The sequence below is a fragment of the Lactuca saligna genome, chromosome 4 (genome assembly GCF_052625555.1).
Source record: "Lactuca saligna cultivar CGN05327 chromosome 4, ASM5262555v1, whole genome shotgun sequence".
Taxonomy (NCBI): domain Eukaryota; kingdom Viridiplantae; phylum Streptophyta; class Magnoliopsida; order Asterales; family Asteraceae; genus Lactuca; species Lactuca saligna.
The window spans coordinates 21,347,342-21,367,266 of record NC_136420.1 but is presented as its reverse complement, the minus strand read 5'-3'; the positions used below and the strand labels follow the sequence as shown (position 1 = coordinate 21,367,266).

Genomic DNA, 19,925 nt, shown 5'->3' with positions numbered 1-19,925 from the left:
AATCTTGATGCACATATAACCTTTACATGACCATAAATTATGTTTTTGACTCAAATACTTCAACACAAGGTCAAGGACTCCATTTCCACCCATAAAGCTTGATGAGTGAGGCCCTCTGGACCTCTATGGATCCAGATCCATGGTCTCAACTCAAAGAGGGAACCAAAGGGGCACCAAATCACCCCATAAATGACCACATTAAGCCCTAAATTGCATCAAGCTTCACCAAACAGAAAATGGTCCGAAATAATACCTCTAGAGTGATGATCCAAGCTCCAAATCCACGAAATAGCAACCTCCTTTGCTTCCTCTTGCCTAGGGCCTCCTTCTTCTTGCTAAACAACACACACAAGATCAAGAATGGCTCTCTTTTCTTCACAAAACGCTCAAGAACTCTAGGGACACTCTCTGGGGGTTGGGTGAGCACAAATGACGGCCATAAGGCCCTTTAAATAGGCCTCAAACCCGGAGATTTAGGGTTTCATTACACAGCGCAGACTCGCCGAGTCCATACCCTGGACTCGCCGAGTCCAAGCGCGCACCAGCGATCAATTCCGCGTCCCTACTCAGCGAGTCTGAGCTCCAACTCGCCGAGTCCCTCTCACAATATAACACAATTTAAACTTACAAGATACCTGGTAAAATCCGGATGTTACAATATCATGTGTCCAAATGAATGAAAAAATGACATGTGGCAAAAAAAACATTCATTTATTATAGTAGAAGTGTATTTTAGGTAACGATGAAAAACTATACCATTTAATATGGGTAACGAACTAATGTAAGAGGTATGCAGTAATAGTCTAAATTTGTATTAGTCGTTAGTATATGTTGTGAGTAACCTATGTGTAGATATCAATCTACTATTTGTTCTTTGTAAAAATCAGAGGCTCAAGTATGAGTGTTATTGAGAGATGTCTTTTTTCTTATACAAAGTGTATGAGATATAATCTCAAACTCAAATAGGAGTGTTACTCAGATATGTCTTTTACCCAAACAAAGTGGTTATGCGATATATTTTCATGTTCTAGTAGGAGTGTTACTGAGATGTATTTTGCTCAAGAAGTGATTATGAGATATGTTGGTGATTTGTTGTCATTAATATTATTTAAGTGTAATGGGATTACTTTGTGTGACCAAAGGTGATCTTGATAAATATTAAACAAGTAAGGAAGGTGTGGAGTACACACTTGTTTAAGTTTGATCAAGTTTTCACAGTACACTGTCATTTAAGGGCGAAGCCCCTAAACGAACGGGGGTCCGGGGGCAGCGTCCAAAGGGCAGAGCCCCTGGCTAGGGTCGAGCTGCTAGGTTAGCGCGGAAATTTTTTTACATAGGGTATGTTGCTATATAAAAAATGCATCAGAAAAATCGTATTTTCAGAGAATTGACCATTGTTTTACCCTTATCCAAACTTCCGTTTTATGTTAGTTTTTATAGTTTATGACAGATAGAAATTGTCATTTAATAGTTTTCAGACAAAGATCATATATTCGGTTTTGGTCTCATTTTTCTGGTACAGATGAAACTATCATCAAAGCATTCTAAATTTTTGTCTCTCTCTGAGTCTTATCCGATTAAAGAATATTAGGAGTAGCACCCAAATGCTTTAATCTGAAAGTGTTTTACATAATTCTCAGAATTTCAAACCTTACTATACCTCAATTTCTAACAAGATATGTCTTGTGCTCAGTAGGAGCTAAAGTATTATGAAAAATAATTTACTTGTGTAAAAGCTATTGTAGAGTATAATAATAAAAAGTTCTAAATATATGGAGAGATGAATATCATGAAACTTCACTTAATATTGGGAGCTACATTCTGTTGTGATATTTAAAAGTTTTTGTTTAATCATAAATCATGAATCTTTTATTCAATATTATTTGGACTAATGGTAAGATATACTGAATTAGTTGAGTTAGTTGGACAAGTAGCATGCATTATGTTCCATTGCATTCGTGTTCTATATTGTTGTGTCTTATTTACTAGAAGTTTTGTGATTATTATACCATTTATCATCTAGAAATCATATGATTTTCTAGTAATTAGTCTACTAGAAATTATACTATTTAATATGGATAACGTTAAGAGGCATGTAAATATTTTAAGCTAAATGCTTGTTGTTGTTGATAGCATATGCTCTGGTGACGATTGCTTTAGATTGTTGAAGATTATATAGTAAGAAGCTGTGGTAAAGATTATCAGATAAGTGTCAAAGTAGCATTCGAAACACCTAAATTTATCACAATAAAAAATTACTTAGTTAAGTTATATAGGCTCAATACCCAAATAACAAAATAAGGTCTACTATTATAGGAGAATTTCATATATATCCTTCTTAAACCTCAAAATATCATATTTGCCCAGCTTAATTTCTTAATATCATATTTACCCTTCATAAACCTTCAAAATATCAAATTTGCCCAAATCCTTTTTTATAATGTTTTTAATATTTTATAATCATTTTTTATAACTTAAAATTACTATAATAATTAAAAATTTTAACGATATTATCGTTACGTCTATGATAATAGAATGTGAACTTCTAAATTGTTGGAATGTCGTCCTCTTGACAAACAAAAATATTCATCTTCAACCCTCTCTATGGAATGTATATTTTGATTGTTTAGTTTTTTTTTTTTTTTTTTTTGTTGATTATGTTGTAGATGAAGAATATTTTAGATATAACCATTGATATTTTGATGTTTAAAAAGTGCATATACGATATTTTGATATTTAAGAAATGTATATATATGATATTATGATGTTTAAAAAGGACATATATGATATTTTGAAATTTTATGAATGGTAAATATGATATTTAGAAATTTTATGAAGGATAAATATGATATTTAGAAATTAAGTTGGGTAAATATGATATTTTGATGTTTAAGAAGGGTATATATGAAATTCTCCCATTATTTAAGTTTAATTTGTTTATGAATTAAACTTATAAAATGACAACCATATTTAATTTAATCATCAAAGTCACAAATTAGTAATAAAAAGACTTGAATTAAACTTCCAAAGTAATTTTTATTCAGGATAAAATGACCCAAATTTGTTGCTATTATTTAGGTTTATTACAAAAGATACAAACCAAGTTGTTCTATATGACCCAAAATCAAACATTCAAACTTCTAGTGAAGCTTAAATTCTGGCCCAAATCCTAATATGAAGATGAACTAGCCCAATTGTTCATGTTGGTTCTTAAATTCAAAATATTTTATCCTCTTTTGGTTTTCCAATTGCAGTTTCAAGAAACAAGAAGCTTCAATTGCAATTTGCAATGGCTTCGGTTGCTGCTTCAGTTTCGTCTTGTTTCCATGGAGAAAACTTGTCCTCTTCGTGTTCTTCTCTTTTCTCCAGGGCTACGCTCGCCTTCTCCCCATCAATCTCCGGTAACTTACACAGTAACTGCTACTTGCATATCTGATATCTCTACTCAATCTTATACTGTGTTTCTTGTCTTCTTCAATCTGAAACTAATCATACGTTTTTGTGCTTTTCCTTTAATGAATTCCACCCCAACTCTTCCTATTGTAATGTCGAATTCTTTCAAAATTCGAAAGGAGATTAACCGATTAAGCATAGCGTGGTTGCAATCTGTTTGCATCAAATGAGACCTAATTTCATGTTTGAAATCCCTTTAATCAAATGTTTTGGCTGTATGATTGCAATTTCAGGTAATGATTTCAACGGTAGAAAACGATTCATGGTTTTGGCGAAGAGATTATCAGGATTAGAGGAAGCCATGAGAATACGAAGGGCACGTGAGCAACAAACTTCAACACCAATTAAACGAAGAACACCTTTAAGGCGACTAAAGGTATCACCACGTCTTCCTGTTCCTGATCACATACTGAAGCCTCCTTACGTAAGCACAAAATTGTTACCAGAGATTTCAAGCGAGTTCCAAATTCACGATGAAGAAGGCATTGCTCGCATGAGAGCTGCTTGTGAGCTCGCCGCTAGGGTTCTTGAGCACGCTGGAACTTTAGTCAGGGTAAGAACTTGAACTTAACCTAATCTTCATATCCACTTCAAATAATCTCCAAATTAATGGAATTCTGTAATCTACCAGCCATCAGTGACAACTAACGAGATTGATAAAGCAGTTCACCAAATGATTATAGACAATGGTGCTTACCCTTCTCCTCTTGGCTATGGCGGATTCCCAAAAAGTGTTTGCACATCAGTTAATGAGTGTATGTGTCATGGAATACCTGATTCCCGTCAATTGCAGGTTCCATTCCATTCTTTTAGCACATATTGTTCTTCAATACACATTGGCTTAATAGGTATTATCGCTTTTATGCAGGATGGAGATATTATAAATATCGATGTCACAGTCTACTTAAATGTAAGATTATCATATTCTTTTTATTTTTTGTTATAAAAATATTATATGTTTTTTATTTTTGATGTATCCATTTTTTTATTAGGGTTATCATGGTGATACCTCAAAGACATTTTTATGTGGAAATGTTGATGAAGCCACAAAACGACTTGTGAAGGTACACCTCACGTTAAAATTGATCGAAGATTATTATTAATGGAATTTTTATTTTTTAGTTTTTTCGATTTCATTTCTCCATTGATGACAGGTTACTGAAGAGTGCTTGGAGAGAGGCATTTCTGTTTGCAAAGATGGTGCTCTTTTTAGAAAAATTGGGAAAAGAATTAGGTAATTACTTTAAATGTATATAAATTATAAAACAAATAGTATAGTAATTTTTTTATTTATGAAATTTAATTTTTTACATGATTCTCACAGTGAACATGCGGAAAAATTTGGCTATGGTGTTGTGGAGCGTTTTGTGGGACATGGTGTGGGAACTGTATTTCATTCCGAGCCACTTATATTTCATCACCGTATGTTTTTTTTTTTTTTTTTTTTTTTTTTTTTTTTTTTTTTTTAATTTTCATTATTCCTAAAACCTAATTGTATATTTTTATATTTTTGAAACTCTGGTTTTTTTTTTTTTTATATAGGAAATGAGAAGCCTGGTAGCATGGTTGAAGGCCAAACATTTACTATTGGTAATTAATTGATTCTGATTAAAAATAAAGATTAATATGAAAATAATTGTATGTTGTTATTTTGTGTAGAACCAATTCTTACACTTGGAAGAACAGAGTGTGTTACATGGGAAGATAATTGGACAACCTTAACAAAGGATGGAAGCCCTGCAGCTCAATTTGAGCACACTATTTTGATAACAAGAACTGGTGCGGAAATCTTGACAAAGTGTTAGAAGATTTTTACATGATTTTGTTATTAATGTTTTTTTTTTGTATAAGTTAAGTTAAATATATATCCTTCAAATCATACATTCAATATGTTTTATATTGTGGGTCTAAATTTGGTAGGTGTTTGTACGAGTTATAAACTAGTATAATTATAAAGAGAGGAGAGGAGAGGATCTTTCAAATACAATTGAAATGCCTTGCCAGGTGTCAAATTTTTTTGCAAATCATGTTCCAAACAGTATAAATGTCTTCATTTTGTGGTCTACTAACTGGATAGGAAATTTCATCAAGGAACAACACATCCTAGATGCGGTTAGGTATCGGTTTTGTTAAAAAATTATAAAAAATATATATTAAAATTTTTAGTTTTAATTCACTACAAAAAGATATGTAATTTGTATAAAATATATTAAAAAAAAAAAGCGACGTGGAATGAAAGGTGATCCTTTATGATTTTGAAGAGTGAAAGAAGTGTAAGGGGAAAGGAAGATCATGTCACGAGACAAAGGAAATATGAAAGATGAGTATATGTTAGGCCTTAAAGAGATCTATCTATATATAAGGCTATAAATAACGTTGGTGTGTTTGGTATCTCACTTTACCATATTTTTGGCTTGTGATGATAGCGTCACACTAGTTTTTTCTTTCTCATTTCACAAAATGATACCACACCTCAACATTTTTCTCTCTCAATTCACAAAATGATAGGAAATGATACATATTTATAATACTAATAAAAAATTCGCCATTAATTTAATTAGAAACAATTACATACTAAAAACGAAAATTAAATAAAAACACTAAAAGTAAGTCTAGTTGAAATATATTTTTTTTTTCATAATTTCCTCTCTAGTCCTCAAAACCACCTCGAGCTCGTTTTCAGTGAGAGTGTTTTGTTTTTCTTCTCAAGGTTTTTGCTTCTCATGTCGCTCTTTCTCTTTCTTGTCCAATTTCTCCATTTCGAATTACAAAAAAGTTTTGAAATTCAAATTATAAAGTTTATTTTCCACCTTCTGTACGTCATCTCTTCTTTTGACTCACGATACATTAGACGAAGACCCTCTCATTTACGCCTTATCTCAACCTATCTCGCGAAGTACCTCTTCGAGTTCGAGCTAATCCTCTCCGTTGAAATCAACGTCGAAATGACCATCCGATGAAGTAATGTAACATGTCTCAGAAATTTTGGTTCTTTTCGAACCTCTTTCTTTGCTGCCATATTCGTTTACTCATTTCGGGGACGTTGATATGTGCATATTTAGCTATATATTTAGTATAGATTTTTATTATTTATTAGCTAAATATTTGCATATTATGGACAAAAGTTACTTAATAGTTTTTAAATTGCATTTCGGGGACGTTGATATGTGCATATTTAGCTATATATTTAGTATAGATTTTTATTATTTATTAGCTAATTATTTGCATATTATAGACAAAAGGTACTTAATAGTTTTTAAATTGTATATTAAGTCCAAAAGATACGCTCAGAAACGAAAGGAAGTAGGAGATACAGTCAGGAGTTTGGGAATTTAAATAAAGAAGAAAAGTGTCAAAAACAAGAAGAACTCGGCAAGTCGACGCTTGACTCGGCGAGTCGGATCGAAGGTTCGCGAAGCTATAGAAGTCCTTGCCGTACACGGACTTTTAATGAGGGACTCGGCGAGTCGGTGCCTTGACTCAACAAGTCAACTCTGTTTCCAGAAAATTATAAATAGGGACTTTAAGACTGAGATTAAAGGTTGCTGGAGAACCCTAGGAGGCTGAGTTGCGATTGAAAGGTTAATTAAAGCTCTAGGTAGTGAAGGACCAATCCCACGTTCGATTTTGAGGAGAAGTAAAGACAATTCAAGTGTATTCTTACTTAAACCTTTGTTTGAATCATGTTTGAATTTATGAATTTCGTTTTTGAGTTTATTGTTACTGCAATTATGAACTAAAACATTTGTCTTTTGTTTGGGGTAGATGATTTTGTGAATATGGATTGATTTTATGGTTACGATTAATTTAATTTGGTGAATTTGTTTTGTTAAGCATGTTAAAGAACCTTATGTGTTAATTATAACTATTTTAAGTTAATTATCCAGAATATTAAATTGCATGAACATCTCTTAATTGCTAAATCGTATGATTTATGTGAAAACATAGTTATATGTCTAGGAATAGTGAATATGAAACTAAGATTAATTAGTAAATAGGTAAATTAACGTGTGAGCTTGCGTGATAAACCATCAACAAGAGGTTAAGTGAATTATTAATTTAACTAGCCATTACAAGTCTTACTTAACCCAAATTAAAAAAAAAAAAAAAAAAAAAAAACTAGGAAATTCATTAATTTAGACAACTGGCCATTGCTTGAATTAATATGTTTTCTAAGGATTAGTAATAGCGAATGTGAACCTAATCACCTTAATCGGTTGCCAATGAAAAGTTAATCCGATACATTTACCATAAAATCAACCATAGGATCAAATGATTCGAACCTAAATAGAAGTCATATTTATCATTGAATTTAGTTGCATTTTAATTGTTTAGCTGTTAGTTGCTTAGTTAGTTTTAGGTAAGTTTCTAATCTTGCAAAACTAGAGAAAACCTTTTACTTTTATTACTTGCTTAGTTAATTCTAGTTATTAGTTTAATTTTCGTTCCTTAAGTTTGATACCCTGCTTGATAATTTATACCACCAATTGACAGGTTCACTGCCTTTTGTGTGTCAAATTCATAATTAAAAAGTAAGATAAAACTAGTGCATTCCACACACATCAAGTTTTTTTTTTTTTTTTTTTTTTTTTTTTTTAAAGTAAGATAAAACTAGTGTATTCTACACACATCAAGTTTATTATTATTATTATTATTATTATTATTATTATTATTATTACTATTATTATTATTATTATTATTATTATTATTATTATTATTATTATTTTATTTTATTTTTTTAATTTTAAGCCTTGAACTCGGCAAGTCCATCGCTGAAATACAATTTCGTTTTTATTTCATTTTTGTTCCTTTTACGCATGTTTCTTGTTTTTATTTCAGGTTTTACATGAACTGAGGATCCGACACATCCCTAGTTCCTCCTTACGAAGATCCAAAATCCGCTCTTAAGAAAAACAAAAACAAAGGTGTTGCAAGTTCTAATCAGCCAAGGAAATCACCTTTCAAGGACCTTAAATCAGTTTTTGGAAAGAGGAAAAACAATAAGGAAGGTGGTTCTAGCAGTCAAAAGAGCGAGGAAAGCAATTTTGAACATTTTGAAGGAAATCCAATCCAGGAAGTAAACGATTACGAATCCAAATCCCAAGAAGAAAGCCACTTTGAAGACGAACCCGCTAACACCATGGAAAACATTGATGAAGTTCCCATGGGTGAATAGAAGAAAAGGATACGTGACGATACCGACCCGGGACTCGTGCAACCCATCATTCCCGCGACTGCCACTTTCTAACTAAAAGGCCACATACTTGCTCAACTTAAGGAAACCCCCTTCTACGGGAAAGATCACGAAGACGCATACAAACGTTTGGACGAGGTCAACGATGTAGCCGACTACTTTAATGTTTCAAATGTACCTCGCGAAACCGTTTTGCTTCATATGCTTCCAGTCATATTCAAGGGAGCTGCAAAAGATTGGCTGAAATCACTCCCTCCAAGATCCATCACTACATGGGCTAAAATGAAAGAAGAATTTATTGACCAGTTTTGCCCTCCTTTGAAGATAGCCAAGTTGAAGAAAGCCATAGCTAACTTTAAACAACAAGCCGGAGAGTCACTTTATGAGGCTTGGGAGAGATACAAGAGCCTATTAAGGAATTGTCCACATCATGATCTAAATAGTCAACAAGAAGTCTCCATTTTCTATGATGGAGTCAATGTAACAACTAGGCAGCTCCTTGATTCGCAAGGACCTCTCACAAAGAAGCCACCCTCGGTGATCAAAGACCTAATTGAAGAATTCTCTAAGCACTCTAGAGAATATCATAACCCAAGGAATGAACTTAGTCGAGGGGTAGTGAACTCAATTAATGATAGCATGGCGGAAATGATGGATAAGTTAGAGAATTTGGATCGATGAATGACTAAGATGGACCAATCCATCCATGTCATTAGGGTGGGTTGTGAAAACTGTAGAGGACCTCACCTCACTAAAGATTGTGATCTTGATGAGAACGGGAATCGAAAGGTGCAAGTGTGCTATTCAAGTGATGATATGTATGATGACAATTGGTGGAAAACCAAGAAAGAATGGCTACCTTATTATGAGTACAAAAAGGAAAAGGAGGAGAAGTATAAGAAAAAAGATAAAGGCTTTTATCAAAAGGAGGAACCGATGCTGGAGAAGATATTTGATTTGGAAGATATGCTTACAAGATTTGTAGCCGCGTCCGAGTAAAGGCACAACGATACCGACGCTGAGATGGAAGAGCAACGAAATATGCTTAGAGAGCACCAATCTATGATGATGGATCAACAAACTATGTTTTGGAATCAACAAGCATCCATTCATAACATTGAAAAACAGCTCGGCCAGCTTGCACAACAAATCAACCAAAGAGAAACCGGTGGACTTCCTAGCAATACCGAACAGAATCCCTGAATAGCGCATGTGAAGGCATTAACAACAGATTCGGAAACAATTTTCACTCCTCTAACCCCTGTCTGGAAGGATCCCAACAATGTGCAAATAGAAGATAAAAATAGTTGGGAATCAAGTAAACCCGAATCGACTCGACGAGTCCGAGACCTGATGACACAAGCAACTTTCTTTTGAAACCTTGCCATGCCCCTTTTCCATTTCCGACCTGAGCCATACCTAATGAGCAATTTCAGGAATATAGGAGGTTTATAGAGCACATAAGGGCCCTCCAAGTAAATATTTTGTTTGTTGAAACGATAGTTCAAACACCAAAATATGCAAGTTTGCTTAAAAACCTCTTTTCAACTAGAAGAAATATGGAAGAAGTTGCTGAAATAGTGTTGATTGAACTGCCAGAAAAGAGGGGCGATCCGGGAAGCAACACCGTACCTTGTCAATTTGGGAACATAATGACCACATGAGCATTGACTGATTCAGGGGCAAGTATTAATATTATGCCATATTCCTTCATCTAAAAGTTTCACCTTCCAGTTCCAAAGCCTATTCATATGAAAATCCATTTGGCTGACAAAATGATAATACATCCAATGGGAGTGTGTGAAGATCTTTTCATCAAAATTGATAAACTAGTATTTCCTGTTGACTTCATAATATTAGACATAGAGGAGGACCTTAAAGTACCAATCATTATTGGGAGATCGTTCTTGAATATCGTTTGTGCCTTGGTAGATATGCGTGAATCTACACTGACATTAAGGGTGGGGGATGATTCGGTGATTTTTTAAGCTGAGGAAACATATAAGCACATAGATTCAAGAGAAGATAAAGTTTCCTCAATAGATTTGGATGACAAATTGTTAGAAAAAGAGCTCGCGTGCTTGCAAGAAAGCAATCCAAATCAATTCTTATTATCTTTGGAAGAGAATTTTGATATTGAAGGAGCTCTGGAGGAGATAGAAAGGATGATCGGGGAAGCTGATTATCAAGAAAGCCTCAAAAGTGTTGGAAGACCACTGACTCGTCGAGTAGCATCTTCTGACTCGACGAGTACGTACGAAAAATCCCAATTTGTTGAAGATTTGAGTTCGCAACCCATTAGTACCCTTTATGAACCAGATGTGCGTGTTTTGGCTGGCTACATGGAGAATCTTTTTGAGGGAAGCAAAGTTGTTAAGGATTTCGTCAACTTTGAGAATGTACATTTGGCTTGTCTTGAAACAATTGTGCTAAATGATGAGGCTGCCCAAGAAGAGGACAAAGAAAGTTTAGAAGATATGAGGGATACTAAAACTTGGAAAAATGATAACATAACTCTCTCATGGAATCACATATAGCGATGTCAACTAAAAGAAAAAGAACCAACTCTCATGCCCTTGTCCCTACTACGTTTGAGGTTTTCACTTTCAAAACACCGGATTCTTTAGTATGTGATGAAAGTGAGGAAGAATTTGTTCCTTCAACTGATGATGAGTTAATGACCAAAAAGGCAATCGAGGAAGATAAAAAAGGAAGGGAAATGATAGGGCAGAATCAGGAAGTAGTGAAAAAGAAGAGGCATAGTAAAGGGATAAAGCGTAAGGCTGAAGAAATTTCTGCAAGAAAGAGAATGAAAGTGTGGGGTTTGGTAATTTTTAGAAATGATGATATTTATTGACTCGACGAGTTCATCCATAACTCGCCGAGTCCACACGAATGAGGGAGGTTTTTAATCGCGATCTGACTCGGCGTGTCCGTACGTTGACTCGACGAGTTAATTAAATTTACTGAAAAAAATAAATTTTACATTTCTATAAAATTAGGGTTTTTACCCCTAATTGAGAAAGCACATCAGCCGACACCCACTCGACGTGCCAAAATTCTCTCAAGCAACCATCTTCATTTTTCTTTGATTTCTTCTACTTTTTCCCCACAAGGTAATATATGTTGTTTATAATCTCGTTAAAGCTCTAATTTTTGCCGAAAAATGGTCCCATTTTGTTGCAAACTCGGTTTTGACATGATTAGTTTTCTAGGGTTTCGAAATTTTGTCTAGATATAAAGTTATAGTCGAAATTTATTGTGAATTTATACTTAATATGCACCCCGAGACAAACCCCTGGAAACAATTTTGAGTTTTGATGGATGAGTTAGTAGAAATCCGACATGCTAATCGAGCAGTTCATACGACTCGCGTAGTCTGTTCGTGGACTCGTCGAGGCTGTCCCTGAATGAAAACCTAATTTTGGTTTTTATTATTCTGTGTTTTCTGGATTTTGTTATTTTGCATAATTTTTTTTTCCAGAGGTCGACAGAGCTCTAGGGGTAACCAAGGGGATCATCCTTGGTTAAACTTTCCAAGAATTGATTCGAAATCCACGATTAAACGATGGAAGAATAAGTTGGTTGAAGTTAAAAAGAAAGAAATTGATGTACCAAATGCAATAGATTGGGAATGGCTGGGGGGAGTCCGATATGAGGAGGAGTTGGCCCCATTTCTTGTCAAAGCATTTATGCATGAAGGGGTATCGATCATTTGTGATGGATGGAGCCGGCTATTCCGTATGCAAGAACCGGTGTTCAAGGAGTTGTGTTGGGAGTTTTTCTCAACCATCAACTTTTGCAAAGGAAATGATTATTACAACCCGGGAATCATTACCTTTTGTCTTGGAGGTGAATTCTGCCAATGTAGTATGGTGGAAGTTGCTTGCAGATTGGGTATATATGACCAAGAATTGGTTAGTGCTGAAGGTTTTGGAACCTTTTTGGAGCATTGTCACAAGGAATTCCCGGAGGGTGTTGTGGGTTCCACTTGGTGGAACACTATTGCTAACAAGGTTTATATCCCTAAATCTGCTCAAGAGGGGAGTATTAGATCACCGACCCATCTATTCATTCACCATCTCATTGCTAATACAATCAACATGAGGAAAGATGATGAAAAGGTTCCTAACCTTGATGTTTTCTATTTATGGAGTATTATTACTCCAAACACTTTCTGCAATCTTCCGTACTGCATAGCATCTTATTTAGCTGGAGGGGCGGTAAAGGATTGAAAAACTTCAAAGATTAATGGTGGGATGTTTGTGACCCGCCTAGAAAAATCATATGGGTTAGTAGAGAGAGGAGCATGGAACTTGATGACAATGGTCTCGACCCTTCCTTTTAATGTCATTCTTTTTAGAAGAGCAAGAAATATTGAAGATTATGGAGGGGGCACTATTCCATCCCTCATGATGATGCAATGATAGGACCCGAGGAGCCGAGAAGGAGGGTAATGCCAAGACATGACCGAGTACGCAAAGACCCACCGGTGATTCCGGTTGAAGACGAGATACCCGATGAATGGTTTAATGTGGAGGAAAGGAGATACCATGATGATTTGGGAAGGGGTTTAAATTTCACCAACCGGTCATTTATCCAAATGTTTAATCACTTCAACATCCAACATGTAGATGGGAGACAATTTCCTTATGTGCCTACTTGGGAAGAACGAATAGTTGCACGAAGGAGTGAAGCCAGTAAGAATGGAGCAAGAGAAGATGATGAAGAGGAAGAAGATGAGGATTGAAGTTCTATCCTTCTTATTTGTTTAGTTGTTTTAAAACAATTTTTATTTGTTTGCTTGTTTTTATTTGTTTTGTTTTAACTTCTAAGTAGGATTTGGTTTGTTTTATTTTATGTTTGTTATTTGTTCTTCTCAGAATTTGAATTAGAGTATGCATGCAAAGGGTCTAGAGAGTGAAAGAAAAATGGAAAGAGTCAAGTCTAGGCGATAGCGAGTAAAGTTTTGATTACAAGTATCGAGTTTGCTTCTAGAGAGGGTTAAAGAGTGCTTGAATACTAAAGAGGAGAAGAGCATGAGTGTCTTTTTGACGCTACTTCAGCATACCAAACTGGATTTGAAGCATAATTCACAATTTTTTATCACACAGCATGGAACTCGCCGAGTGCACATCCTGAATTCGACGAGTCATAAGGCTATTTCATGAATTCTGTTGTTTTCACGACACAACTCAATGAGTCGACTTACTAACTCAACAAGTTGCTGTTCATTCCACCTCTAAAACTGCTGATTTGATGATATTTTACACGACAATTGACTGCATTCCTTAAGATTAATTCCTGAAGTTTTTCCGAGAGTTTGTCCTGCAATTTTGGATGAGTTGTTCCCATGGCTAAAGTCAACTGAAGATGGAGCTTTTAATGAAGTAGATCAACCTCGCCACTACTATCTCATGGGGGTTTGTTCTAATTCCCTCTTTACTTTATTTCTTTTCTTTATCATGCATAACATTGCATAAATGAAGTGTGGGGTAGGGGGCTGTTAAAATTGTTAAATTTTAAAATTTTTGCATTGCTAGGGCTAAATTAGAAAATTTGGTAAAGCAATTAGGAATCATGTTAGGGCTAAATTAAAAAATGATCATTTTACCCTAAGAAGGATTATGTTGGGATTAAAACCCTAATTGAGATTTGATGAACAAGATGCGGAAAATGAGAACAAACACAAATATAAAGATTAGGTCGAATGATCACTCGATTTATTCAAACAAGAGGAATAAATTACACTTTCAGCATAGACTAAAGAATCTAACACTACATAAAAAACCTCACGTGTCGGCTACATTTTGCCTCACTCTTAACCCTAATTATGAATAATACATGACTATTTATAGGGAAAAGACAAGTTTTGGGCTTTTAACCTACACTTCATCAAGGGGCCCATTGTCATCATCCATAGAGTGCTTTGAAACCCTACAGATTATCAGTTCTTAACTAAGCATTATGTTGGTAATGATAGCTAGGGGAGTCGAGAGATCAACAATTTGGGAATCTACTAGCTAGCAGCGAGAGGTTTATTCGCAGGGATTATGCAGTCAGTTTGTGAGGTGATATTGGACGAATTAACAAATGGATTAAAACAGTAGAATCATGAGGTTTATTCGCAGGGATTATGCAGTCAATTAGGGAATGGATCATGAATAGTAACAGGCCAATTATTTGGGCCAGATTAAAACTGTAGAATCGTTGTTGATATTGGACGAATTAACAAACGGATCCTACCATGAATACGAACAGTAAAACGAATCAGTTTCAAAAAATACCAGATGAACAGTGGAAGAACACCATAAATCTCCATGAACAGTAGGAAAAAAAAACCCTTGATTCCAAACCGCCAAAACATCAAAAATCTTCAAAATCTTGTGCAGGAAATCATCAAATCAAGAAACGATACTTTAAAAATCAATAGATCTTCAAAGACCCGCTCTGATACCGCTTGTTGGGATTAAAACCCTAATTGAGATTTGATGAACAAGATGCGGAAAATAAGAACAAACACAAATATGAAGATTAGGTCGAATGATCACTCGATTTATTCAAACAAGAGGAATAAATTACACTTTCAGCATAGACTAAAGAATCTAACACTACATAAAAAACCTCACGTGTCGGCTACATTTTGCCTCACTCTTAACCCTAATTATGAATAATACATGACTATTTATAGGGAAAAGACAAGTCTTGGGCTTTTAACCTACACTTCATCAAGGGGCTCATTGTCATCATCCATGGAGTGCTTTGAAACCCTACAATCTCCCCCTCAAAGTATGGAATGGATGACAATGCTTTAACTTCCAAAACAAGCATCTAGAAAATAAAAAGATCTTGCAATGAGGAATAGATGAACCAATCCACGAATCTTGATTCTTCAATAGTCTTCAAACACGGGCTCTAGGATATATAAATCAAGCACTAAAGTAATGTCTTTAAACTTCATTTTCGAATGTAATCCCAAAAAATCTTCATGAAATCCAAACCCACAATAAAAACCCATTTCATAACAAAGAAACTGAATCACTTCTTTCTTTGAAGAGCTCCCCCTCCAAGTCACAATGATCTTCAAATAAGCTAAAGATATAAGTCATCAAAAATATCATGTAACAACCCAAACTTTAAGATTCGTAAGGCCACTTGATCAAGAAAATACTAGAAGTCAGAGATATAACAAGTCCTTAGCACAGCTCGATAAAGAGCTTACACTGTAAAGGATACTTCTCTGTAAAAGCTTTAGCAGAGCTCGATGAAGAGCTTCCACTGTAAAAGCTACCTTCATAATTCTACCACAAGCTTTATCAAAAATATTCAACTTTGAAAAGTCACAAATCCAATTTCGAATGGTCATACCAAATTCTCCCCCGATTTATAATCGAAAACGTGATTATAAATCCTTCTTATGGTCATGAGAATGATCTTGAATGGATAAAAATTACCCTTCTCCCCCACGACAAAATGATATATACAATGAAGTATAAAATCCGAAAAAGTCGTGAAAATTTGTTGTTATCACGAAAAACAATTTTCCGAACCGCCAAGACTTGATGGGATCCATAATTTTCAATTCACGAAAAAATATGAGCTTTGAAAAATCAAAAACTATTCACCGACCCCCAAAATTGTAAACTTTTCTGAATAATGGGCCGAAACTGTCACTTGCTGAAAGATAGGGGCGGGAATGGTAATTTTGCATCAATATACCCCTTTATTTGTAACAATTTATGGGATTGGTCCAAAAGTATCAAACTGTGAAAACAACAGGGACCAAAAGTGCCAATTCACTGGAGTTATAGGGACCAAAAATGTAACATTGTGTCTTTTTCCCATATACCGACTGGTTAAAAGAATCAACACCCAAAAGCGAATGGCATGGCGACTTCAAACGGATGAAACCACGAATCCTATTCCGATCAAACCTTTCGTTCTCATTTCTTATGTTCGTGGGAGTTAGGAATCCAGGCCAATTCCAATTGCGAACATATTTGAATCTAGATGCGAATCAGTATCGACTGGAAGCGAATCTTAGGTTCGCTTCAAATGTTCACATCTATGACCTTCGCTTCTATGAGTTTTGCTTGTGATTGTAAGGTTTGTTTCTTGTTGATTACACAAGCAGCAAAGCAAACCCAACCGAATGTTCGGTTCCAAGCATAATCATGTGAACCCAAGTTCGTTCCAGGTTCGTTCCAGGTTCGTTCCAAGTCCATCGATTATAAACATGATGTGAATCCATGTCGACGAACGTTATGAGTACGAGCCCAGAAAAAACGAGCTTCAATCGTTCGCAGGTTAGATGTTCATTCATAGTTCACCCCAAATCACAGTCAATTTTGACTTTTTAATTGACTAGCAACGGATGAAAGCGAATGGCATGGCGACTTCAAACGGATGAAACCACGAATCCTATTCCGATCAAACCTTTCGTTCTCATTTCTTATGTTCGTGGGAGTTAGGAATCCAGGCCAATTCCAATTGCGAACATATTTGAATCTAGATGCAAATCAGTATCGACCGGAAGCGAATCTTAGGTTCGCTTCAAATGTTCGCGTCTGTGACCTTCGCTTCTATGAGTTTTGCTTGTGATTGTAAGGTTCGTTTCTTGTTGATTACACAAGCAGCAAAGCAAACCCAACCGAATGTTCGGTTCCATTCGGTTCCAAGCATAATCATGCGAACCCAAGTTCGTTCCAGGTTCGTTCCAAGTCCATCGATTATAAACATGATGTGAATCCATGTCGACGAACGTTATGAGTACGAGCCCAGAAAAAACGAGCTTCGATCATTCGCAGGTTAGATGTTCATTCATAGTTCACCCCAAATCACAGTCAATTTTGACTTTTTAATTGACTAGCAATTTCGAACAGATACACACCTATTTCAACCGAGTTCTAATCACGAATGCGAGCCATACTCCCAATTACCTTTGCAGGCGAGACCATTCTTTATGATTTTGGCCATTAAAATCGAAACACAATTGACCATAACCCAAACAATCACAGGTAAGAGGTTCGCAGGTAACAAGCATGCAATCCTAGATTTCCAATCACTGAAACTAAGATCGTTCACAGGTAAAGTCTTTCAAAGAAAGTTTGGCATTCAGGTGTGACTCTTCATTCATCGTATCACACTTCCGATTACAAAGATTGATTCGGTGAAGGATCCGACTAATTCTTTCTATTTCAATCAATACCAAACACGATTCAAGATCTGATTTTGACCCCGATTTCTGTTCAACAAAGTGATTTTGTAGTTCCGTTTTAAACCTTTCGATCTGATTTTGACTTCCAGGTTGACCATTCAAATTGATTATCGACAAATACCAATATCAACATTTCTCAGATCGATTTCAAGATCAAACTATTTTCCTAATTAAATTCATCACTATCTTCATCTGTTCTTGACTTCACAGAACAATATAAAATCGATATTCGATATAGAAACATGAATGAACGAATTGATTTAGTTTAAACACAAAATCAATTAATAATATTAGAATCTATTTCGATGACAGATGATTCGATTAGCGATAAACGATTTCATGGAATGATAGATCAATGAACAAAAATCGTTCTTGGTTGGTCCAAAAACGCACAAACAGCGATCGAAACAATGGGTTTAGGGAATGGATCATGAATAGTAACAGGCCAATTATTTGGGCCAGATTAAAACAGTAGAATCGTTGTTGATATTGGACGAATTAACAAACGGATCCTATCATGAATACAAACAGTAAAACGAATCAGTTTAAAAAAATACCAGATGAACAGTGGAAGAACACCATAAATCTCCATGAATAGTAGAAAAAAAACCCTTGATTCCAAACCGCCAAAACATCAAAAATCTTCAAAATCTTGTGCAGAAAATCATCAAATCAAGAAACGATACTTTAAAAATCAATAGATCTTCAAAGACCCGCTCTGATACCACTTGTTGGGATGAAAACCCTAATTGAGATTTGATGAACAAGATACGGAAAATAAGAACAAACACAAATATGAAGATTAGGTCGAATGATCACTCGATTTATTCAAACAAGAGGAATAAATTACACTTTCAGCATAGACTAAAGAATCTAACACTACATAAGAAACCTCTCGTGGCGGCTACATTTTAACTCACTCTTAACCCTAATTATGAATAATACATAACTATTTATAGGGAAAAGACAAGTCTTGGGCTTTTAACCTACGCTTCATCAAGGGGCTCATTGTCATCATCCATAGAGTGCTTTGAAACCCTATAGATTATCAGCTCTTAACTAAGCATTATGTTGGTTATGATAGCTAGGGGAGTCGAGAGATCAACAATTCGGGAATCTGCCGGTTAGCAGCGAGAGGTTTATTTGCAGGGATTATGCAGTCAGTTTGTGAGGTGAGTTTTCTCCAGTAGGAACAGGTCGAAGGCACCAATGTTGGCCCGTTTATCCATGTTAGTGTATGTCGTATTAGATCTGATGCCGGGGATAGCCCGATGTAGCTTATATGTTTCCAGATTTCGGTCTGATGTTGGGCGAGGCCCGATGAAGGTTTATATGTATGTTTCTGAGCTACGGTTTGATGTCGAGTGGTACCCGGGGAAGGAGTGCATAATTAGTTATACTTGTTGCCTTTGTGATACTTATATGTGCCCGACAGGGAGGTGAGTGTGGGCGAGGTACCATATCTCATCACTAGCTGAGTATGGACAGGGTTCCATATCTCATTATTAGTTTAGTAGGGGCGGGGCCTTAAGACTAGCAGTTATAGTGTTATGTTTGACTGTTATTTATTAGCATGATTATATGTTATTGTTTGTATACTTATAGCGGGCGGGGCCCAGAGACAGGCGGGGCCTAGTAGAAACAGATTTGTATACCGAGCGGGGCTCGATGCTAGGTGGGGTCTGATGCCAAGCGGGGTCTGATGTCGAATTCATCCAGTGTTTGGCGTGGCCCAATGTAGCGAGTTAGGCCCAATGTATTTGGTTATGTGATAGCTTGGGGAGACTCACTAAGCTTCGTGCTTACATTTGTTAGTTTTGGTTTCAGGTACTTCCAGTAGCAAGGGGAAGAGGTCGGGATGACTGCAGTGCACACACCATTCTTTAGTCTGGGATGTTTTTACTCTGATATGTTTTGACAGATTTTTATGGTATTTTGAGATACATGACTTATATTTTTATGTGATGAGTTGTAGCTATGGTTTTATTAGTGATTTAAAAATGAAATTTTCGGACTATATTTTTGGGATGTTACATATTGTCTTTATTGCATCAACATAAC

General features: G+C 35.5%; 1 protein-coding gene and 1 non-coding gene across 2 annotated transcripts; one reads left to right on the top strand and one right to left on the bottom strand.

The window, feature by feature from the left end:
• The first annotated feature begins 3,221 nt into the window (after positions 1-3,221).
• Positions 3,222-5,477, top strand: MAP1C (methionine aminopeptidase 1B). Its single transcript, XM_078989408.1, has 9 exons — positions 3,222-3,401; positions 3,687-4,006; positions 4,085-4,246; positions 4,322-4,363; positions 4,446-4,517; positions 4,608-4,687; positions 4,778-4,875; positions 4,996-5,043; positions 5,113-5,477. The coding sequence occupies exons 1-9, from the start codon at positions 3,290-3,292 to the stop codon at positions 5,256-5,258; spliced, it is 1,080 nt and encodes a 359-aa protein (XP_078845534.1). The 5' UTR covers positions 3,222-3,289; the 3' UTR covers positions 5,259-5,477.
• Positions 5,478-8,977: 3,500 nt separating this feature from the next.
• Positions 8,978-9,084, bottom strand: LOC145044664 (small nucleolar RNA R71). Its single transcript, XR_013681610.1, has one exon. It is a non-coding gene; the product is annotated as a small nucleolar RNA R71 (small nucleolar RNA).
• Between the last annotated feature and the right edge of the window lie 10,841 nt (positions 9,085-19,925).